This window comes from Ceratotherium simum, chromosome 32 (genome assembly GCF_057802395.1).
Source record: "Ceratotherium simum simum isolate JZ-2026a chromosome 32, ASM5780239v1, whole genome shotgun sequence".
Taxonomy (NCBI): domain Eukaryota; kingdom Metazoa; phylum Chordata; class Mammalia; order Perissodactyla; family Rhinocerotidae; genus Ceratotherium; species Ceratotherium simum.
Genome location: NC_141931.1, coordinates 16198337 through 16223885, shown reverse-complemented (window position 1 = coordinate 16223885; position 25549 = coordinate 16198337). Strand labels below are relative to the sequence as shown.

Here is a 25549-nt window from a genome sequence, read left to right as displayed (position 1 = left end):
TTCATTTTACACAGCTACCATTATCCTGATACCAAAGCCAGACAAGAACACCATAAGAAAAGAAAATTACAGGAAAATATTCCTCATGAACATAGATGCAGAAATCCTCACCAAAATATTCGCAAATAAAATTCAACAATATGTTAAAAGGATCATACACCACAATCAAGTGGGATTTATTTCAGGTACGCAGGATGGTTCAACATCCGCAAATCAATGTAATACACCACATTAACAACATGAAGGATAAAAATCATATGATCATCTCAATAGATGCAGAAAAAGCCTCTAACGAAAGTCAACATCCATTTATGATAAAAAGTCTTAACAAAGCGGGCAGAGGGAACATACCTCAACACAATGAAGGCCATACATGACAAGCCAACACCCAACATAATACTCAATGGTAAAAAGCTGAAAGTTTTTCCTCTAAGATCAGGAACAATACAAGGATGCCCACTCTCACCACTTTTATTCAACACAGTTTTGGAAGTCCTAGCCAAGCAATTAGGCAAGGAAAAGAAATAAAAGTCATCCAAATTGGAAAGGAAGAAGCAAAACTGTCACTATTTGCCTAAGACATGGCATTATTTATATATAGAAAATCCTCAAGATACCATCAAAACCTGTTACAACTAGGAGCTGGCACCATGGCCTAGTGGTTAAGTTTAGCACGCCCTGATTTGGCAGTGTAGGTTTGCCTCCCAGTTGCAGACCTACAACACTCATCGGCAGCCATGCTGTAGTGGCAACCCACATACAAAATAGAGGAAGATGGGCACAGGTGTTTGCTCAGGGCAATTCTTCCTCAGCAAAAAAAACAACTGTTATAACTAATAAACAAATACAGTAATGCTGCAAGATATAAAATCAACACAAAAATCTGTTGCATTTCTATACAATAATAACAAACTATCAGAAAAAAAAATTAGGAAATAATTCCATTTACAATTGCATCAAAAAGAATAAAATACCTAGAAATAAATTTAACCAAGGAAGTGAAAGACCTGTATACTGAAAAATACATGACATTAAGGAAAGAAATTAAAGACGACACAAACAGAAAGATATTCTGTGCTCATGGATTGGAAGAATTTATTTTGTTAAAATGTCCAAACTACCCAAAGCAATCTATAGATTCAATGCAATTCCTATCAAAATTCCAATGGCTTTTTTCAGAGAAATAGAACAAATAATCCTAAAATTTGCATGGAACCACAGAAAACACCAAATAGCCAAAGCAATCTTGAGAAAGAAGAACAAAGCTGGAGGCATCATGGTTCCTGATTTCAAACTCTACTACAAAGCTACAGTAATTAAAATAGTATGGTATTGGCATAAAAACAGACACATTGACCAATGGAACAGAACAAAGAGCCCAGAAATAAACCCACACATATATGGTCAACTACTTTACAACAAAGGAGCCAAGAATATACAATGGGGAAAGCACAGTCTCTTCAACAAATGGTGTTGGGAAAACTGGACAGCCACATGAAAAAAAAAGAAAGTAGATCATTACCTTACACCATACACAAAAATTAACTCAAAATGGATTAAAGACTTGAATGTAAGACTGGAAACCATGAAACTTCTAGAAGAAAACATAGGCAGTACGCTCTTCGACATCAGTCTTAACAACATATTTTCATGCACCATGTCTGAATGGGCAAGAGAAACAATAGAAAAAAATAAACAAATGGGACTACATCAAACTAAAAAGCTTCTGCACAGCACAGGAAATCATCCACAAAACAAAAAGACAACCTAACAACTGGGAGAAGATATTTGAAAACCATACATCTCACAAGGGGTTAATCTCCAAAATATATAAAGAACTCATGCATCTCAACAACAAAAAAACTAACAACCCAATTAAAAAATAGGCAAAAGACCTGAACAGACATTTCTCCAAAGAAGATATACAGATGGCCAACAGGCACATGAAAAGATGTTCAATTCCTCAAAAAATTAAGGATAGAACTACCATAGGATCCAGCCATTCCACTGCTGGGTATTTACCCAAAGAACGTGAAAACACCAATGCGTAAAGATACACGCACCCCTATGTTCACTGCAGTATTATTCACAATAGCCAAGACTTGGAAGCAACCTACGTGCCCATCAAGGGACGAATGGATTGGGGCCAGCCCCCGTGGCATGGCGGTTAAGTGCGTGCACTCCATTGCTGGCAGCCCAGGTTCGGATCCCAGGCGCACACCGGTGCACTGCTTGTCAGGCCATCCTGTGGTGGCGTCCCATATAAAGTAGAGGAAGACGGGCACGGATGTTAGCCCACGGCCAGTCTTCCTCAGCAAAAAAAGGAGGATTCGCACGGATGTTAGCTCAGGGCTGATCTTCCCCACAAAAAAAAAAAAAAGGGACAAATGGATAAAGAAGATGTGGTATATATACACAATGGAATACTACTCAGCCATAAGAAACGATGAAATCCAGGGCTGGCCTGGTGGTATAGTGGTTAAGTGCGCATGCTCCGCTTTAGCGGCCCGGGGTTCACAGGGTTGGATCCTGGGCGAGCACTGACACACCGCTTGTCAAGCCATGCTGTGGTGGCGTCCCATATAAAGTAGAGGAAGATGGGCATGGAGGCTAGCCCAGGGCCAATCTTCCTCAGCAAAAAGAGGAGGATTGGCATCGGATGTTAGCTCAGGGCTAATCTTCCTCCCCCCCCAAAAAAACAAACAAACAAACAAAAACAATCAAATCCAGCCATTTGTGACAACATGGATGGACATTGAGGGTATTATGCAAAGTGAAATAAGTCAGAGGGAGAAGGTCAAATACCATATGATCTCACTCATTAAGTAGCAGATAATAACAACAACAAACACATACAGACAGAGATTGGATTGGTGGTTACCAGAGGGGAAGAAGGGAGGGAGGAGGGTGAAAGGGATAATTAGGCACATGGTGTGGTGATGCATTGTAATTAGTATTTGGGTGGTGAACATGAGAACATGATGTAATCCATGTAGAAATAGAAGTATAATGATGTACACCTGAAATTTATACAATGTTATAAACCAATGTCACTGCAATAAACAAAAAATAAAAAAATAAATGTCCAGTACTCCTCTAGAATAGTTAAATCAGAATTTCTGGCAACAGGGCCTATGCATCAGTGTTTTAAAAATCTCCCCAGGGTGGGCACAAGGGATGAAGGGGTGCATTTATATGGTGACTGACAAATAATAATGTGCAGCTGGAATCTCACAATGTTATAAACTATTACGACATCAATTAAAAAAAAATCTCCCCAGGTGATTCTAACCTGCAGCTAGATGTGCACCATTGCTATGCTAAAGGGATTATCAACCTTAGCTCCACATTAGAATCACCAGGGGTGATGTAACCATCCTGACCCAGGCCCCATGCCAGCCAGACCAACTGAAAGGAATTCAGGTGGTAGGGCCCAGGCAGTAGTGTTTAAAGTTCCCTAGATTGTCCAACCTCATCTGGCTCTTAAACCAATTATTTACAAGAAACTAGGCAATGAGAAACTTAAGTTTCAGGCACCATTTTTGATTCCAGTTAACCTAGAACATAACTGAGAATAGTTGTTGGATTTAAGTGTTAAACCTTTAACCGACAATTTTTTCAATTGTGAAGGGCATCTCAGATTATTTTATAATTCTGTGGATTGTGTTTAAGCAATTCTAAAGTTTCCTTTTAGATTTTGAAAAACCAAATGAAATTTGCACAGTTGTAATTTTAATGATTGTATACAACACTCCCATTAACTTTATAAAGCACATTCTTATGTAACTTCAGGTGCTAAAATGAAAAACATTCTGTTATCACTAGCCCCTTAAACCCCCCTCCTAAAAAAACACCCACAATGTGAAGCTTTTGCATTAGCTGTTGGAGGCAACAAAGAATACAGATTTGGGGATAATTGTTGTCCAGAGAAGGTAGGAGGCATCCAAAAAAAAAAAAAATCACAAATTTCCGCCACGAATTGTCCCAACGGAAAGTATATAATTCCACCTATTCTGTAAAGTAACTTCAGCAATTGCACAGAATGGACAAAGGCTACTACTTGCCAAACTCTTGTGCTTACTAAATATGATTCTTCAAGGTATAACTTGTTTAGCCAGTCACACTATGAACTATCTCATCTTCACAAGTTAACCAGTTACTGAACATAATTCAAGAAAAGGTACCAGTTTTCTTAAATTGTAAGCCACTGCAGGCTTAGGAAAACAGGCTCAAAGCACCTAGCACAATGGCAAACTTAAAAAAAAAAAAAAAAAAGGCTGGCATAGATTACCGATGAAGAATCTGTATGATTAAATATTAGGCTATATCAGATGATGATAAACACAAATCTGTCTTTCTATTTGTTCACACCGGAAATAATCTATGGATTTAGAAAACGTCTTTTGGTTAGATACTGGGAAAGCAAATGGCATCTGCATTTAGGCTCCAGTTCAGACACTCCTCATTACTAATTATATGACCTTGTTCAAGAACCTAACAGATCTGATCTTTAGTATCTTCATCTTACATTGGGAATAATAACACTGCTGCTACCTAACCAGCAGATTGCAACAAATCAAATGAGTTAATGTACATGAAAGTACTTAATAAACTGAACAAGGCAAAACAGATGACTTGTTATACCACAGCAGTTGATAACCACCTGACAAAATCTGTTAGTAGTAAACCATTTGAATCTTCCTCAGCGTTACAAATAGAATACTTACAGGTATAGCAAAAGCATGCATTATTAGAGATTAATATTCTGAGATGGAAATAAATAATTATAAGAAGCTTTATATTAAAGCACCCTTGGGCAAAGGAGGATAGAAAAAGTAGTTAAAAATCGGTTGAGAAAAAGAAGAGTGTTTGCAAAGTTATTTATTACTGTAAACAAAGGTAGATCAGAAAACATACAAAGAGATGACAAAAAATATGTCAGAACAAGTGAAAAAAACATCCTTAATTTGTGGTTACCAGAGGGAAAGGGGGTGGGGGGGAGGGCAAAGGGGGTAAAGAGGCACATATGTATGGTGACAGATGGAAACTAGACTATTGGTGGTGAACACAATGCAGTCTACACTGAAACATATATAATTATGTACACCTGAAATTTAAACAATGTTATAAGCCAATATGACCTCAATAAAATAATTTTTTTAAAAATTCTTAGATTTCAAATAATTCACTGATGTTTCAATGTTACTAAATATTTTACTTTTACAAATACTTACCTGTAAAAATATGTAGCTGGACAGTACGTTGTCAAATGAAGGGCTGAGATATACTGGTTCTGTCATTCTTACGCCTATACCTCTGAAAAGTAAGAAATCTAACATTAGTATAAATTACATAATCTATACAAACTCCATTTCTAGGAACATACCCAAGTAACAGGTCAAATATAAATTGCTCTGCCTTTTTACCACCTTTTTTACTCAACACCAAAATACTTAGAACATTCCTGTGAATTGTTTCTGAATTTTGACCTGCAGTAGGAGGCCATTAGAAGAACTAAAAAGAATAAAGTTACATAAATTTTTCATTTAGGCACAAATGAGTGTCTTTAGAGATCTGAACAGATTTAAAAAGCAAAGAACATCTGCATCTTTATTTATTGATTCATTCTAATCTTTCTGGTAGTAGATTTATGATCATTGTTATTAGCCTTTCAATTCAACAAACAATCCAGTTTGCAAGGCACTATGTGACGTACCTACACAAAAAATAAAAATATACTTAAGAATCATGTTGATGCTAAGCAATGACAAACACGCCACACTGCTCTCCTCTCTATAGAGAATAATCGCCCAGTACTGACACAATCCCCAAAATGACCTTTTCCAACTTTGTCCCTTTTTATGAGTGGCAGTGGAACTGATAAGAGTAGCAAGGGCCAGGAGCCAGGTGGGCAGTGATTCACAAAAATAAACATCGCAATCTGAGAGAGGCCGTCAACGGGAAAGAAAGCACACAAACACCGTTAGAGAAAGCCTGGTGTATCAGGCCAGACCACAGTGAGCAAGACAAAGAGGGAAATCAACACAGTGTTCTGGAGATTAGAGGAACACAGAAAATAGTGCAGTCTAATCATAAAAGCAAGGGTAAGAACCAGGATTTCAGTTAGGCACAAGGGTACAAGCAAAGGACAGGCCGAGTAGGGAGAACAAGAAGAGGGCTCAGATACGGTCACTAGACAAGTTCATAGCTTACGAACCAATCTTGGCAGAGAAGCATCTACACAGATGGTTTGTACCCTATTTGAGGTAGGCAGGGGGGCTAATATTAAAAAACCCAACAACCAAATGTGTGGGTTTTTTCCTCACACCAACCACTTGTCCAAGTCTCTGGACACCAACTGGGCGTCCACCAATTCAATTCTGACACCACCTGGAGTTATCCTCCGACTCCACAGGGTCAAAGGCTCAGTGCAACAAGACTGGCTCCACTCCAGATATCAGCTGCACAGCCCAGGTTGCCACCTGTACTTCTGATCAACTGGCTACAGATTTGGGGATTCTGATAACTCCCTCTTCGGGTTTTATAATTTGCTAGAACAACTCACGGAACTCAGGAAAACACTTTACTGTTACCAGTTTATTACGAAGGATACAACTCAGGAACGGCCGAATGGAAGAGATGCATAGATGAGGCATGGGAGAGGGGCATGGAGTTTCCACGCCCTCTCCCAGGGCACCACACTCCCAGCACCTAGATGTGTTTGTGGGGGATCAGAATTGGCCACCCAAAAATGTGTTCTTTGCCTTGATTATTTTTAAGGACAAAAGACTGAAAGAAACTTTGACCTCCCCCTCTAACTGCCTAAAAGAACTTAAGAGAAAAGGCCTGTCCTGGGGTATCAGTAGACTGGGAGGATCTTTGCTAAGCCCATTCTTATCAAAGTTCCATCTATCAAACATCTGCTTTTCCATTTCCATGTGAATTGCCTTCCTCCCCTGTGAAGCCCCAACCAACCACCCCCAACATCCTCCTTTGTCTTTAGCTGAAGATGGTATTTAAGGTGACAGCCTCTTGCTCAGTTTTTCTGGGTTTCTCCCATGTATACATGTTATAAAGCTTTGTTTGATTTTCTCCTGTTATTCTGTCTCATGTCAATTTAATTCTTAGACCAGCCAGAAGGACCTAGAGGGTAGAGGAATAGTTCTTCCTTCCCTACACCACTAACCCATGAACTGGGCCTGTGCAAATGCCCCACTGATGACCCTTTTGACATCAGGGGGCAAAAAACTCCACCCTCAGATCATGCTAACACCACCATTTTGTTAACATGCATCCTATAAAGAGCCATGAAGCTTGACCCGGCTTGCACAGATCATCAATTACCTCACTTCTCCTTACTTCCTCATCCACACTTTAGACAGCACTGCCCTTTTATCCCATAAATTTTGCCCCAAGCTCTGGATCTGGGAGACAGATTTAAGAACATTGCTTCCTATCTCTTTGCTGGTCAATCTCAAAATAAAGCCTTCTCTTTTCTCAAAAGCAGATGCCGTAATAATTGGGTTTTTTTATATGCATCGGGCAGAGAAGCCACTCTTTGTGGGGTAACAGTATTACATATGTTTCTTTTAAAACTATTTTTGTAATATATATCTCCATATAATAATGCAAAGCAAAAAATCTCATAAGATAAACATTGTTAGTAAATTAATCTACCTCTATGAGTCTATGAATGAGTCAACCCAGCTGGAATTCAAGACACCAAAGGGTGCAAATTTACTAGCTGAATAACAACATACCATTAGTAGAGTTTACTACAAAATTTTAAAAGAATATAAATAAGAAACAGGGTGTACATGTAGCATTTCTTTGTCATGTAAACATGCTTTTTCTCACATAGGTAGACAAAGAAATCATAACAGCATAACTGAATGCTGAGTTTAAAAATTGAGTTTAAAAATCAACAGTTTTTTGAAAGATGGCTGCCTCCTACTCCCACTAACCAAGAAAACATTACTCAAAAAAGTCTGTCAGCACAATTACTGGAACTACCACATCAAATAATGTAAGAGGATGAAGAGCGTATCATAAATAATGAACTAAATGAGGCAGTCAAAATATCAACTCCCTATTACAGACCCAAACACAAACACAGCAGAAATATGCTTTATCTTCATATTTATAAAGCCTTCTAACGAGAATAAATTCTTTGTTCTTGGCCATTTGGAAAGTACTGCTATCTAGAACTAGGGAATCCAATACCCTGACTCATCAGAAGAATTAACTTCAACCATAAACCCAAATTACTGCAACATGAAAAACTGTTCCAGGAACCAGGGATGCGTCCAGTTCCAGATGGAGAAATTCACAGCTCTCAGTATGTCTACATCAGTTGTCAACTGTGCAGTAATGGAACTGTCCACAGAACTCCTCAAGCAGGCTGAAAATACTAAGCAAAATAAGAAAATAGATTGTCCATAGATTTAATTTATTCACAGCCAGGAGCAACCAGAGATGATTTAAAACTATATTTTAATTTAGTTTTAGTAAACCCAAACATTAATTTTTGACCACAAATATTCAAAGTCAGTGAATGCTGGCTTTCTGATAAATTTATTTTTAATTAAAAGATTGTTTTCTTTTTAATTTATATAAAATCATAAGCTTTTCCCTTCACAAAATCAGAATGTTAAAAAAGATATGGATAGGTTCATCTAATTCATCCTTTATCAAGATAAGTATTGCTCTCCAAAGATGCAAAAATGTTCAAATTAATAAAATTCAAAGGACAAGTAAAATTATTTGCCAATTACAGTGTGACTAGTTGCTTACTTAGGCTCTTTAATCTGAGCATTTACTCTTCTACCTAAAAGCATGTTTTCCAAAAACATGGAAATATGGGTTAAATAATTATTTTCCAGTTGAATTTATACCAAAAAAACTTTCATATAATCCAACTAGATATATTTTTTACATTGTTTTTAATTTTCCTTGAACCACAAAAATGATGCTTTTTATTTCCCCCAAACAACACTTGATGACATACTTCAGTTCACGTAGCCCGTTGAAGATTTCTTTGCGGCTTAATTCAGAAATCCCATTTCCAAGAAATACTTTTGTTCCATCAAATTCTTTGGCTCCTTTCTTACATTTGCCTTTAATATCAGAGTATACAGAAATAATATCTCCAGCTTTCACAACTAGAGGAAAAAGAAAATCATGTGATATTAATCTATACTTTGGTAGAATAGTGAAAATTCTTTAAGCTAGACTGGGGACCTGTAGGGACATCAGTACTGGGCATGAAGCAGTCTAAACTGGCTCATTATCTAAATATAATCCCTAATAGAAAATATGACTTTTTACTTTTAAATGTTCCCTAACAATAAATTTAATTGAAGATTTTTTCTAGGAAAATATAGAATAGTCTTCAAAACATCCTATCTCAATTGGAAATCTTTAGCTGAGCAAAACAGGAAGGATATCTTCTATTTAAATTATTTTCCCCAAACCTAACATTCTCTAAAAGACTTCATATAAATCTTGATATCTTTGGCTCAATCCTCAAAGTTCTACGTTTCCTTCAAAAGGATTCCTCAAAAATGTACACTAAAATTCCCCAAAGAAATCTTTCTAAATCCTATAACCCTGTTGGTATTTCTTCACAGTTTTCCTGTTATAGCATTTAAGGCAGAGATTTTAACGATAAGCATATACATTCATTCATATATGTATGTATATACTTAGAACACCTTGAAACTGTACAGTTTCAAGTGTACAGTGTACAGAGTTGATTTATATATAAGGCTGATTAAATCTAGCTTTGTAGTCATTTCATTAAATTATCTTCAGTAACAAATCCCAGTGACATTAATAATGGGAAAATGGATTCCACTTCCAAAAAATGTTTTAAGACTTAACCTATTATAAATTCGCCGAGACCATTAACCCAACAACAGTAGTGAATAGACTATTGGCTAGAGCTAGAAGGACTGTGCAAATCACGGAGCTCCGGGGTCAGTGAACTTTTTCTGCAAAGGGCAAGTAAATATCTTAGGCTTTGTGAGCCACATAAGGTCTCTTGGCATAGTTTTCTTCGTAGTTTTTTTTTTTTTTTTTTTTTTGGCAACCTTTTGAAAATGAAAAAAACATTCTTAGCTTGTGGGCCAGACTTGGTCAGTGGGCAGTAGTTTGCAAAACTCTGACGTAGATCAAATTATTTATTTCACAGACAAGATAATTGAGGCCCAGAGATTGAGTAACTTCCCAGTAGATCAAAACCCATGTTTCTTGATTTCAAGTCCAATAAATTAGCGCTGAACCACAGTGACTAGCTTACTAAGCAAATGCAGTATGTCATCAGTTGAGTGAGTAAATTAATATTGAGTTTCATGCCTATATTAAGATTCCAGGTTCTGAATGTTCCCCTCACAAGTGACGACAGCGGCCTGAGGTTTTAGGGCAATGGAGTCAAGAATACAAACAAAACTTCACTGACATCTTACACTTTATTAATCAGTAATGATCCTCTAAACAAACATCACACAAATCCTTCTATGGGAAGGAAAAAACTGGCAGACAACTTTATATGGATGCCTGATTTGTTAGTCCATATAGATAAATCCCTCACTGGCTATACTAAATGCAAAACTTGGAAAATTTTTGGTAAAAATAAATTTGAAACACATCTAAGCTATAATTTAATAAATTTTACATGTGGAAATGCATATAAATTTTAGAGAATCTTTATTTTACAGAGAAACCTACACATTATACTTACATTTTGAAGCTGACACAATTCCTGGAACATAGACATGGGCTCCTCTTAACACTGCATTGCCACACTGGGCTCCAACAACGGCTTCACACTGTTGTTTTTTTATATTCTTCCTAGGGACATTAAGACAAGAGAAATTGAACACAGTAATATACCTCCAACACCTACCAATGTCTTCAATGTTTCAGTCTAAAGCCTAAATGAATAAGCTCTTTAATGTTGATTGTCCCAAGATAATGCCACTAATGAATAAATGAGAAAGTTCAAAAAAAGAAGGATAAATATAGAGAAAATAGTTAAAAAACAAACAAACAATGAGATGGGCACTGGAGAAAAGAAAAAATAAAGAGGTCCATCTGATGGAAGGCAATAAAGTGGCACCAAAAATTGCTTAATCATTTAACAAGTATTGCTGTTTTCATAACAGCATTAGAAGAGGAGAGAAATAAAGTTCCTGCCTTCAAAGACTAAAACAGACAATAAACAAGGAATTCAAAAACATTTCTACAGTGCTAGATTACTTCGTGGTATATTATCAATATTTTAAACTAGAGACAAAGTCTTTTTTTCTTCCTTTGCTGTCCAACTTTTTTGAATGTTTTGCAATTTCTCACCTCCAATTCATTCCTTAGATGACTAAAATCTGGGTATCACTTCTAATACTTAGACTTTTTCAAAGGTCGGGGGTGCCAATGTGATCAGCCCTGAATAAAAATCTTGAGCACAGAGTCTCCCATGAGCTTCCCGGGTTGGTAACATTTCACATGTTTTTTTCACAACTCCTTGCTGGGGAACTAAGTGGGTCCCATCTTCTTTCCATGATTTCTAGATGATCAAATCTCACTAAACTTCTTAAGTTTTATCCTACTCCTTCCTGGTCCCACACATTCTCATTGCTCATTCTCTACCTACTTCTAGAAAAGAGGTTTATTCTCCCAAGTTCCAAAACACGCCACTATCTCTTCTCACTTTGCACCCTATCCCTTGGCAATCTCATGATTTCAATAATCTCTTACAAAAATAATACACATATTCTAATGTTTAGCCTTTCTAGACTCTGAGTTGATATTTCTAATTAACTGCAGGTAGCTATACCTAGCTGTCCCACAGTTACTTCAAACTCAAAAAGTCCTAAACAATGTTATTTTTCTCTGATCCACTCCTCAAATCTTTGGCAAACGCCCCAAATCTTTTCATCCTCCTATGTTTCCAGTCTTGAACAAGGTCATTACCTGCCTGGACAACCAACCTCAGCATCATCTTAAACCCCTTCTTCCTAAACCTTCTACCTTGACATTCACTGAGTTACCAAATCATGCCACCTCTAGTTCTCCGACAGGTCTTGCGGGCCCATCCCCTGACATCAGGCACACGTCATCTCTTAACTTGATCACCAAAATAGCTTTCTGTCTTTTCCTTTGATGGTTTTCAGATCTTCTTTACGTCTTTGGTGTTCTGCAGTTTCATTCTGAAGTATCTAGACATAGATTTATTTTTACTTTTGGCTTCAGACTCATTGTACTTCTTAAATCTGTTTTTCATCAATTCTGGAAAGTTCTTAGTCATTACATTTTCAAATCTTGTCTTTCCTCTATTAATTATATTCTCTACATCTAGGACTCATTAGAAATATGAAGTGCCTTTTCATTCTATTTTCTATGAGTCAACTTCACATTTTCAGTGTCTTTACCTCTGCTGCATTCTAGATAATTTCCTATGAGTCATCTACTTCAATAATTCTCCATCAGTTGGGTCTAATCTACAGTTTAACTCATTGAATGAGTTTTTCATTTTAATGATGCTATTTTTATTTCTAAAAATTCTTTTTCTATTTTACCTTTTTTCTCCTCTTAGAGTCTTTTACGGTTTAGATTCCTAGTTTTGTTTTAAATCATTTTAAGAAAACTGATTTCATAGTCTCTACCAGATAGCTCTATTTGCAAACTTTTGGGGGAAATCTAATCCTTCAGTTTGTTGTATATGCTGATTCTCACTCATGGTGGTTTGACTCCTGGTGTAGCTTTTAACCATAAGAAATGTGTGTGACCTGGACTGAATGTGGGCCACTGTTAAGAGTGGTTTCGCCTGGTTTTTGCTAAGCACCTCAGGAATTGGCTTGAGATCAAATTTTTATGTTAATTTCCCAGATTGCAGGTTTCAAGGCCACTTGGATAGTACGAATTTGAATTCCAAACCTGTACGAGGTATGGAACCACAGCTCTGCATTCTCTGAAGATTTTTTTTCAACCCAGACCCTAAGGCAAGAGAGATCCAGTTCGTGCTTTACTGCCTTGCACTGACTCTGGGTATTTCTCACCTCCTAGTGTTAATACTTTGTTGTTAAAAACCAAAGCCCCTAAGTTTAGGAAACCAATCACCTCCTCTCCCATATCCCCTAGCCCCCAAACATTAGTTCACATGATTACTACTCTGTTTTCAGTTACTCTTCACTTTAATCCCTGAATATCTCACTTACACTCTTAATCACTAGCTGTGCATTTTACAGCCTATTTTATTTTTTATTTAGTATTCCTAGGAGTCTGTAGCAGAAACATTTTCAGGTTATCTAGTTCACCATATTGTTGGAAATATGTCTCCAGTCTTACAATTCATCATACACATACACACACCCACTCATAATAAACATTTCATGAAACAATATCTTTACTATAGGCAATAAAATATTATATAAAATATCCCATTTCTTTTAAAAATTGTTAGTAAAAAAATCCATTAAATTGATTTCGCGACCTACTAATGGGTCACAACCTACACGCAGTTTGGAAAACACAGCTTTATGCTACTACCAGTATTATATTTCTAAAATGTAGACCTAATTATAACTCCAATAAAAATTATTTGCCTACAGTCTAGGCAAAAAAGAAAACATTCCTTAAAATCCTTTATACCTCACAGCCTGCCTCTCCCAACTTCTTCAACCTCATCTTCACCTCTCTCTGAAGCTCAATTTAGTAGCCAAATTTGATCACTGTTTTTTTTTTGGGGAGGAAGATCGGCTCTGAGCTAACATCTGCCAATCCTCCTCTTTTTTGCTGAGGAAGACTGGCCCTGGGCTAACATCCATGCCCGTCTTCCTCCACTTTATATGGGACGCCTCCACAGCATGGCTTGACAAGCGGTGCGCGCCCGGGATCCGAACCGGCAAACCCCGGGCCGGCGCAGCAGAGCGCGTGCACTTAACCGCTTGCGCCACCAGGCCAGCCCCCAAACTTGATCACTTTTGTCATGAACCACCACACATTTTCATGCCTCCATATCTTTGCATATGCTTTCTTGCTACCTAGCATACCCTTACCCACTTTATCTCCTCATTGGCCTAATTCCTACTCGCCTTCAGGGATCAACTAAAATAATATTTACTTGGAGAAAATCCTGACCAATTTCCTTGCACCCTGCCCTTCCTATTCTATGCTCTGATGGTGCTTACACCTCTACTGTGGCATTCATCACAGCCTGACTAGCACCGAAGTTCCCTGCTTTTAGACTACACAACTATGTTTCATTCATCTTTGTTAACACCTTTGGGTCTTACATATAGCACCAATTCAAAAAATGTTTTGTGTAATGGAACCTTGTAGCGTTACTCAAAAATTTTGATGAGAATAATCATTTCATAGAGAAGAAAGAATTAAAGACTAGAGAAGTGAGTTATGGTAGCAGGCTATCTTTTCTTTGGAAGCCCTGGTTACAAAGTCAGTCCTTGGCTGGCATCTGGGAACTTAGATTTCAGGAGTGTTCCCACTATTAACTGAAAAGGGTAACTCAATGTGCCTAATTTGTTTGTACAAACAATGTGGTTTATGGTGAATACCATAAACTTTCCTTCTGGGAGGCTGGAATTTGGGTACGTACCAGGCAGTCGGTACCTACATGACCAGGTCTGAATAAAAACCCTGGATGCTCAGTCTCTAACAAGCTTCCCTGGTTGGCAACAGCTCACATACTGTCAAACTCGTTGCTGGGGGAATTAAGTGCATGCTGTGTGAATCCACTGGAAAAGGACTCTGGAAGTTTGCAAATGGTTTTCACTAGACTTTGCCCCATGCATCTTTTGCTAATTTTGCTTCAGATTCTTACGCTGGAATAAATCATAGTCATGAGTATGACTATATGCTAAATCTTCTGAGTCTTTCCAGAGAAACATGGAATCAGAGAGTGGTCTTGGGGATCCCTCAACACAAGGACTAACTGTATAAAAACATAATATGTTATATGCAAATATCAAGGTGTAAGTCAGCTTTGCTGCAGGGAAGTTTTAGCTGGAAATACAAAAGAGGAAATGTAAAAGTTGATGTGGGGCCATAAACACGCAAAAAGCTTAATTTTATTGAAATGTCTCTAAATAAAACAGTAAATCAACAACATTAAAGAAAGATGATTTTTTTTTTTGGTAAGGAAGATTGGCCCTGAGCTAACATCTGTGCCCATCTTCCTCCACTTCGTATGTGGGACGCCACCACAGCATGGCTTGATGAGCAGTATGTAGGTCTGCGCCTGGGATCTGAACCCATGAACTCCGAGATGCCGAAGAAGAACACGTCAACCTAACCACTACACCACTGGGCTGGCCCAGAGTATAGTAATACGGATTGGAGGAAAAATAATATGCAGGTACTTAGATTAAAAGAAAACTATTAAAATAGCTAAAAATGAGGTCACTAGGAATTAAAGACAGAAATTATGAGAATGTCCCACTAAAGAGTATATAAAAATATAAACTTTTACCTATTTGGCACTTTTTTAACCACACATTTTACAACTCTACACCAAATGGGAGATAAATATAATTGAGATATCACATGATAGCCTTGCATGCCAACCAAATATTTCTTTTCAGCAGGATTGCCATCTGTATTTCATCAGCAGTCTTTGTGCAATCACTTGAATATTTTATTGCATTTACCCTATCATTTCATGTACACAAACAGTATTGATAGCTTAAAGTGCTGATTCTAGGGACAAGGCAATGAAGAAAGATAGAAATCAAGCAGCCGAAAGAGAAGGGCAGATCCAGCCTCATTTGGATCTCAAGAGATTCACGCTATTGAATTATGTATTCAGTTGTGAAGGAAAGGAAGAAAGCTAATTTCCTGACCTGCTAGAAATATTTTCTTCAGATTTTTTTTTTTTTTTGTGAGGAAGACTAGCCCTGAACTAATATCCAATGCCAATCCTCCTCTTTTTTTGCTGAGGAAGACTGGCCCTGGGCTAACATCCATGCCCATCTTCCTCTATTGTATATGGGACGTCGCCACAGCATGGCTTAACAAGCAGTGCGACAGTGCGCGCCTGGGATCTGAACCAGTGAACCCCGGGCTGCCGCAGCGGAGCGTGCGCACTTAACCACTTGTGCCACCGGGCCGGCCCCTTCTTGGGATTTTTATCAAAAAGGGAGGAATACTAACAGAGAAAAATGTAGAGATCTCTAAAAATTAAAATTGAATACTGGCCTAAAAAATTCTACTGATCTAAATGCAATCTTTAGAAAATGCTGATTGAGATATGAAGTTAAAAACATTCCTATATCAAGAGAAGCCTGGTATTCAATTTTCTCCTAAAGTTGGCACTGATACCATCAAATTCAGCATTACCACCTTATGTTCAATCTCATTAAATAATCAATGCTAAAACCTTCCCAACATTAAGATATATTTGATCAGTATATTAAATATCATGTTAAATAAACTGAGGGAACCTGAATTTATGGTGAGAAATTACTTTTAAAACTATTTAATGTCTATAAATAAACTTTAACCTATGTTTTGATACTTTAAATAATTGTGTGATATTGAGCTTCTAATAAAAGGTCAGTAAAGAGTAAGAGTGTATATTCCTTTTTCTGAAGCCCATAGAAATGGAGGAAAAAAAAATGAGAAGAAAATTCCATTTGCAATAAAACTAAGAAATAGCTATAATCCCAATGATGAAGAATAATTAGCTGACAGTGAAATTCAGATCCAAACCTAGTTCCTCAACAGGGTATGAATATCTCTGAAAAGAAAAGGCTTCTGGGGGCCTAATCAAATATTTATTACTTAGAACCAGGACTGGAGGTTCAGGTAGAAAAAAGGAGAATCTTGGAATGTGTTGTCAGTGCCCCGTTCAGAGCAGATACAGCTGAAAGAGGAACTGACTATCTGAATTGGCACAAGCAAACAATCTGTGTTTTCTCTAACACAACTGGATAAGCTGCCTCGAAGTAGCTAAGGGAGGAGAAGGGAAATAGCAATCAACTTGGTTGCTTCTCCCCTGAGTTAACTGAGCATCAACAAAAATTCAAGTCCCAAACAGAAATAGCTCACACAGACAGCCTCAGTCTTTATCAGCTCTGCTCACCAGGATGAGAGACATGCCACTAGGGAAGACCTAGTGAAAGCATTTCCAGAAAATATCTGATTAGCTGTCTGGGCACACATTTGACTCCATTCTGTACCATTCTTGAGCAGACTGCAAACTCGGTGAATCTATGTGAACGTACTCTTTCCAAAAACCAAGATACCGTTGCAAGGGAGAAAATTTTTTGTGGCCTCAGATTTCTTCATAGCTACACTTGATGCCATAAGATTACAAAAGCAATGTCTACAAAGTGCTGAGGGAAATAACATGTGACCTGAAACTACTACATCAGACCTCAGAAATCAACTATGCCATTAGAACTGAATGTAAGCATTACATCCATTTGAATTGTACTTACGGAATAAAAATGTTATAAACCTTTACAATGTTAAAAAACAAACAGAGTAAATAAGAATTGGCTGGTGCAGGTTTTAGGGAAATTTATGTGTAAGAACTTCCTCATTTTTCATAGCGGAAAGTCAAAAGATAACAGTGATGGTGAGTTTAAAAAATAAGAATTGACTTGCTCCTTTTAGAAACGAAGGATAGGTATGTGAATCTACAATCCTAAATGATGTTTGAATACTTTCCTTAGTAACTCACCATTTGTGTTTAGTTCACTAACGTTCTGATGAGCAGCCTAGATAACTACAAAGAATAGGATGAAAAGATTATTAAGGTCAGGTAAAAGTAAGAAGTATAGAAAATAATTAAAGTTAAGTCATCTAAATATTTTAAAAGAACTAAAATGGCTAGTATTGGCAAGAATGGAAGAATCAGATTCTCTCATATACAGTTAGAAATATTAACTGGTAAAACTTTTTTGAGGGCAATATGTCTGAAACTGAAATACGCAGACCACTGAAGCAGTAATTTCCACGTTGTACCAATTTATCCTGTAGACATGCTTATGCAAGTCCACAAAGAAATATCTTAATATTCACTGTTGGTAATAATGAAAAACAGGAAAAAACTAAATGTTTATCAATAGAGGGCTGAAAAAATAAAGTTGAGCTGAATGATAAAATATAGTATTTAGATAGCTATTAAAGAGAATGAGATAGCATTATGCAGAATCAGCGAAAATTATGGACATCATGGAAAGATGTCCACAGTATATTCTAAAATGAATCAAGAAGCATAACCTCAAAACACTTGTGATTGTGATCAACTGTAGTAACTGACTGGTTTGAAACTAACTACGAAATAATAGAAATTAGAACAGTGGTTTCCTGGTGTGGAGCAGAAAGCAAGAGAATTTTCTGGGGTAATAGAAATGGTCTATATCTTGATTGGGGTGGGTCTTGGCTCCACAGCTGTATAAATTTGGCAAAACTCAGCAAATGGTACTCTCAATTAAGATCTCTCCATTTCACTGTATGCAAATTTCACCTTAAAAAATGAATAGAATAAGGAGCTTACAAAATCAATTATTTTAATTGCAAAAGTAATACCTGCTTCTAGTTAAAAAAAAAAAAAAAACTAAAACAGCAATGTTACAAGTGAAAATCTCCTCTTACCCTCTTTCTCCCAATCCAACTTCTTCAGAGTTAACCACTCAGTCAACCCTTGTTAATAGTTGGGTATGTTATACCCACTAGAGTTTCTTCTATATATAGTATACATAGATGTGCAGTTATATTTTTTTAATTGCAAAAGAAATGTAATTATCCTATGCACAGCAACATGCTTTTGATACTTAACAATTAATCATGAACATCTTTTCTTATTGGTAGATATAATTCTCCCACATTAAAGGCCATATAATATTCCACTGCATGGATAAAACGTAATTTACTGAACCATTGCTCTACTGTTGACCACTAAACTACTTTAAAGCTTTAACAAAAAGAACATTTTTTTGTATTTATTATAACTCTTAGAGGTACAAAAAAAATATACCATAATTAGGGATTTTAAAATTCTCCTTGGGAATAGAATTCCCATTATAACATGAAAGCCTGTTTTCTTCAGTTTTCTAACGTATGCCTTCCAAATACATAAATGTCTAGAACAATGCCTGTTCTACTCACAGCAGGACATACATAATAATTTAACATAAATGTGAATTAATGAATAAAATGTTACAAACGCATCAGCTATGAAAGTAGGAAGTATGTTGCTTTGTATTTTTGCTGTAGCTCAAAAAAAAGTTTTAGGGCCGGCCCCGTGGCTTAGCGGTTAAGTGCGCTCGCTCTGCTACTGGCGGCCTGGGTTCGGATCCCGGGTACGAACCAACGCACCGCTTCTCCGGCCATGCTGAGGCCACACCCCACATATAGCAACTAGAAGGATGTGCAACTATGACATACAACTATCTACTGGGGTTTGGGGAAAAAAAAGGAGGAGGATTGGCAATAGATGTTAGCTCAGAGCCAATCTTCCTCAGCAAAAAGAGGAGGATTAGCATGGATGTTAGCTCAGGGCTGATCTTCCTCACAAAAAAAAAAAAAAAGTTTTAATTTAGCACTGGACTCTCTTAAGATATACAGGTAAACAAATGAAATGAAGTAATGAAGTTTCTTAGAAAGTGGAAAAAATCAATTGCTGTACTAAATGGACCTAAAATGCATTACTCTCAAGGTATTTGGGTCCATTCCTTGTCTAGTATTATAATATTTTCCATGAGAGAGTATGCAGTCAGCATTTATAATTTGTCAATTCCTACCTATCTATAGAAAGTTTCTAATAATGAAGAAACTTAGTATTACCACCAAATAGTTAAAAAGAACCTGTGACAAATTTAGAAGAACAGAATTTGAAAATGAAATAGTTACATACCTAGGTCCAATAACAGGAATAAGTAAGACATCCTGAAGGTCTGGATGTTGAAGAATAGGAACACTTAATCCATTAAACTGCTGTTAAAAATAAACACACAGAATTATAAAGCAATCAATCTATTTGATAAATTTCAGTTTATGGAGCTTTCCACTATCATTACCTAGCAGAGCATGAAGATTGGTTTGGGATATTTTCACTTTATTCCACGGTATACTATAAAAATCAAAGACTTCAAAACAACTATGTTTTCTCTATAATTTGATTCTGAAGTATCCCCACTTCTTTAAAGGCTCAGTTTTGCTTACTGTTTGGCTTTATAAATACAAACCATGTTTACTTTAAGTGACTTACTCTGAAAACATATATTAAATATAGAATTGCATGCAGTACTCTTTTAAGAAAAGCTTCTGAATAGGACAATAAAGATTGAGATTATTTAATACTATGTATTTTACACTATCAACACCAGATGACATGTCAGTTTTGATGAGGGAAATAAATGCTTTTTGGCAAAGGTTCAGAATTTTCAGTATCGTCTATCGTACTTGGCCTTCAGAGTGGAAACGGGTGCAGGGCCAGTGGCATAGCACTGGGGCCAGCTCACACAGTCTCCTGAGAGCCAACTCTGTGTATTCGTTCCCAACTCCACGGTCATGCTGGTAGCTTAAAAGTGACCACAGTAGGAGTATTTACACCATGGACATCAGCAAACACCACAAACCAGGGTCATTTTTCCCAGAAAAGTGAGTTATTCAACATGTACCAGTGCACCAGCGTTGCAGGCAGATGACTGGGCACTTCACACAGTAGAATAAAGAGCAGAAGAGTGGACCGGACAGAAGGCCTGTGTACTCTATCAGAGGGCAACACGTGAATATTTGAGAACAAGTCTCTGCCATAAAGTCTAGGAATTATCAACTAACTAATTTTCACATACTATGTGAAAGAGCAGTAAGAATAACAGATATTTGCATTGCCCTATAGAATCCATACACCATCTAGAAAAAACTTCTAAAATCAACTTATTTCTAAGTTGATTAAAAAAAAACTGTTCCTATTTTAGAACTATAACTACATTTCTACCAAGTACAGCTCACCTCAGCTATGCAATCGGCCCTCCTGGTCATTACACGCTGCTTATTACAAAATCATAGACTTTTAGGGTTAGAACAGACGTCTTCGCATGTATTTTAATGATGAAGCAACTGAGGCCCAGAGGGGTTGAGTGTCCTATCTAATCACTAAAAACCATAAATTCAGAATCAGAAGGGGTAAGTCCAAGTTCTAGCATTACCACTCACTATGTAACTAACAATTTAATATTCATGACCCTGAATTTCCTTGTTTGTAAAACTGACACATTACTATATCATTCATAGGATTTTAGTGAGGAGCAAAATGACATAGATTGTAGAAATCTATTTATGCACATGAGTTAAAAATTTGCACAAACCTTCTGAAGTTCATCAAATAACAGATTCTTCACATGTTGTACTGAAGCTAGATGTGTATTTACTCTGACAGTTGTGAATGATGGAGGGTGTGACAAGTGATTTAACAGAGTTTCAAACTTCCTTTCTGCTTCTTGTTTACCTAAAGCAGACACAATCTGAAAGGAAGAAAACAGTAAGTTAATGTTTCAATTGCATTATATGAATTAAAAATATTAAGCAGAATATGCATATACCTTTTTTCCAACTAATGAAACATTTTTCAGCAATTGTTCAGTTCCATTTCATTTTGCTGTATTGTTTGTGTGTTAATAACACTAGGGAATGGTAATACTTCACAGGGTTCTTGGGTTTAATTGTGATAATAAACACCCAACAAAATGCCCAACATAAAGGGCTTAAAAAAACACTGCCTCAACATCAAAGCATTTTTAACATTTTGAACATATCAATATCGGCTACACTTACTCATATAAATTCAGGATTTCATTCTACTTATTTATGTGTTAACTGTTACATCACTTCTGTAGGACTATTTACTTGCTAACCTCATATCGTAGAGCAAAACGATTAGCAGACTTTTAAAACACCAATATTTAAAGAATAAGTAACACTGATACTTTCATCCAAAGATCCCCCACGACATCAGCTTTTTAATAAGGTATTATTAAACATAACAAATAGATATCGTCCAAAAGAAGACAGGTAGCAAAGATATCTGTCAGAAATGAAGCTAGAAAGACTCAACCAAGTTCCCTTGCAATTAACTGAAGCTTTTAGAGACATCTGTTGTTCCTTTTTTTGTCATCTTTGACTATGCCTAACAGAATCTTCATAAACCACTTGCCAGCCTAATAATCCACCAGCGTCAAAAATTAGTATTTTCTCAAGGTTTAGTTTGTTTTTTTAAAACTAAATATTCCTTTACCTTTGATACTGTTTACAAAGGGATGGCTTTTCTTTGTGTAAAAGCACATAGTGGGTTTGAGGCACAGGTTGTGTCAAAGACATTTGGATCTTCTTTCATAAAACAAAGTTCACCATTTTAAAAATTGCTGGAAAAAATTGCTGAAGGCCTCTATTTCACTTAATATGCTCCTTGTATTTTAAGTTCTTTGAAATCAAGAGAAGATAGTTTCTCTTTCCCTACTGTCTAGTCCCTTAACATAATCTTTGGAAATAAAATGAAGACATCCAATCTAAAAGTTATGGCTTCAGTAACATCTTCCAAAACAAATAACATGTAAGTGGCTTTACTTTAAATAGAAAACCAAAGATTTGGAAAATACACAGCTGCCGGGAGGCAGGATGGGGAAGTGGAAAGCGCTCAGGATTGGCGATCAGAGACAATCAACATGTAATGAGGACTTCCGTGCTGGGCACTGCCAGGAGCACACGGAATGGACAGCTGTTGAGGACTTACTATGCGCCAGAACGACGCCAGCTGCTTTCACTTATGATTAATACCCTACAAAAACCTTGTAAGGTAAGTCTTTTTAGCCATCCTCAGTTTTACAGAAAAGGAAATCAAGGGTAAGTGATGTGAAGTAATTTACTCAAAGCACTGAGACGCAATTCAAGGGCTTGGGATTCCAAATCTGCGCCCTTTTCCATTGTACGTGAGCTCTTTAGCTTCAGATTTCAGCACTGTTACTCGAGAGGGGTGTCCATTCGGGTCAGTTACGTGACTCTTTGGACCCTCAGCTCTCTCATCTTTAAAAATGGGGAGGAAATCTCTACCAAAAAAATGTTTGCGCAGATTAAGACGTAAAGGTCTGCAGATCACCTAGCACCACTGGTGTAATTTAAGAGGCACCCAACAAATTAGGGTATCCTTTCCACCTGAGCGCCAGAGCAAGCGCTCTGAGAGTGCAGGCGTCTCTTCTTTAAAGGGCTTACATTCCCCAGGACGGGGGTCTTTTCTTGCGCATCCTGTAACCCCTTCAGTGCCAGGCACGAAACCGCTTTTTCCCCTCCCTTCTTTCCCATTCCTAAGTATTCACACAGAGACCCCATTCCCCTCTTATCTCGGAAAGCATTCACTAAACACTTGCGGAAAGATACTGGCATTTTTTACACTCAGAATGTTGATTAATAAGAAACAACAGCTGTAAAGATTAGGTTTCCTTTTACACGTTTCTCTTTTTCTCTCGAGTGTGTAAATATCTGACTTTTTGCAAATATCATCTAACATTTTTATCTGACCTACCTCCTTATTCATAAAGCCCGCCTTAAGATAATTTTCAACCTCAAGTCTCAAAGATATTTTAGGGAAAATAGACATTTTTCCTATTGCCTAGTTCTCCTCCAAGGGAAATGCTGGAAAACGGTGGGTTTTCTCTTTCCGAATTACAGGGAGCGTCCTGACAATCAACAACCGCCCACACGGTGCGGGGACCACGGGATGCCCAGGAAACTCGCGCCGCTCAGGCGAGCTCAACTCGGAAACGCGGAGGCTCATCCAGGCGGCCTCAGCGCAGCCACTTGGGCGCGGCTTCCTCGCTCCACACCCGATCCTCGGTCCTCCTGTAGGGACGCTCCCGGAAGTCACTGGGAGACAACGACATTCACGCTGCAGCGAAAAACAAAACAATAGGCGTGCCGATCCAACCCGCTGTGAACTGGACAGGGGCCTGGAAACCACGCCGGCACTAGCTCGGTCTCACTCAATCTCGAGGCCCAATTTCCAAAACCGCGCCCCCAGTCCTCTGTGGAAAGCTGCTTCCGGTTTGCGTCACTTCCGGCGACGCGACGCCCCCCCCCCCCCTCCAATCCGCAGCCGCAAACTGCCGCTACGTCACGTCGCCGGAGTTTCCCACTTCCGCCAGGGGCGCATCCGCTGGCAGGCGGCTTGGGCGGGGCTTTAAGGAGGGAGGGGCGGCTGCGCCGGTCAGCAAACAGATCAAGTTCCTGGGCGCAGGGGAAATGGGCAAATGATGTGGGTTGAGTGGAAGACTTAGCCGGCCTGAATAAGGTGAGGGGTCCAATTAGTTACCTGCCAGGTGACCTCCAAAGAAAGGATGAAACCAAGAGTGTATTTGGACGGATCAGCCACCCTTTGATTTCATGCAGTTACCTTACCTCTCTCAGGCATACAGATCTGACTTCAGTTGTGAATGAACTAACCCAAATTTTCTAAAGCTGGGTTAATGGTGTGTTACTATATCCATGAATGCTCAGGTAAAACTTAAAAACCCACGGATATACTTACGATTAGTTGAATAAGGCTGAAAGTTACCTGTATCATAGTTGATTTATACTTTAAAGCTCAGGAGACCCTTGGCATGATCTTTTTGTGTCACAGGTGAGGAAAAAGATTCAAAGGGAGAAGGTACCTAAGGAAAGTCACTGAGCCATTTTATGATTGAATAGGAAACTGGAAATTCTCCTGTCTCCTTGACTTAGTGTTTTTTGCAGCATACCGTAGTCATTAACACGTAACAGTAGGAAAGGGTTTTTTCTTAAGTCTTTTTCTCTTTAATTCTTACATGGAGAAGTTTTAAAAAGTATAACAGCCACTTTCTATGATACACCTACCAGGTCCTGTAGAAGATATTTTAACTCATGCCACACAACAACCCTGCAAGGTGGTTATCATTATCTTTGTTAGACGACAGACTAGCAGATAAAAAACAGACAGACAGGTAAAAAACAGACAGACAGGTAAAAAACCAAGATCCCCGGGGGCCAGCCCCAGTGGCCTAGTGGTTAAGTTCAGCGTGCTCCACTTGGGCGGCCCAGGTTCGGTTCCCAGGCTCCGACCTACACTTCTCTGTTAGTGGCCATGCTGTGCTGGCAGCCCACATACTAAAAAAAAAATAGAGGAAGATTGGCATGGATGTTAGCCCAGGGCAAATCTTCTTCAGCAAAAAAAAAGAAAAAACAAGAAAAAAACCCTCAGACCCAACTATATGCCACATATAGTAAATGCACTTTAAACACAACGACACAAATTTGTTAAAAGGATGGAAATAAAATACACCACACTACCACATGACAGAAGGTGGTTGAGCTGGAGTGGCTATATTAATACCAAAGTAGATTTTAGAGCAAAAATATTACCAGCTACAAAAAAGTCATTTCATAATGATAAAAAGCTCAAATAATAAGCAGCATAACAATCCTAAATGTTTATGCACCTAATAACAGCTTCAAAATACATGAGGCAAGAACTGATAGAACTGCAAAGAAAAATAGACCAATTCACAATTATAGCCTG

At 37.8% G+C, this 25549-nt stretch overlaps 1 protein-coding gene across 6 annotated transcripts in view; it reads right to left on the bottom strand.

Annotated features, from left to right (window-relative positions):
- Positions 1-24036, bottom strand: part of NSUN6 (NOP2/Sun RNA methyltransferase 6) — a 70372-nt gene extending 46336 nt beyond the window's left edge. For 3 of the 6 annotated variants that reach the window (XR_015549349.1, XR_015549350.1, XM_087420778.1), the window contains exons 1-6: positions 23540-24034; positions 21333-21488; positions 19877-19956; positions 10742-10851; positions 9008-9161; positions 5235-5316 (exon numbers count right to left, since the gene is read on the bottom strand). Coding sequence is in view for 3 of the 6 variants with exons in the window: in XM_087420778.1 (XP_087276904.1) it covers positions 5235-5316; positions 9008-9161; positions 10742-10851; positions 19877-19956; positions 21333-21488; positions 23540-23614 (657 nt within the window). In the remaining 3 variants the exon portion in view is untranslated. Of the gene's footprint in view, positions 1-5234; positions 5317-9007; positions 9162-10741; positions 10852-19876; positions 19957-21332; positions 21489-23539 lie in introns of all 6 variants that reach the window. The other 3 variants (XR_015549351.1, XM_087420779.1, XM_004425313.3) reach the window with 2 other exon arrangements.
- Between the last annotated feature and the right edge of the window lie 1513 nt (positions 24037-25549).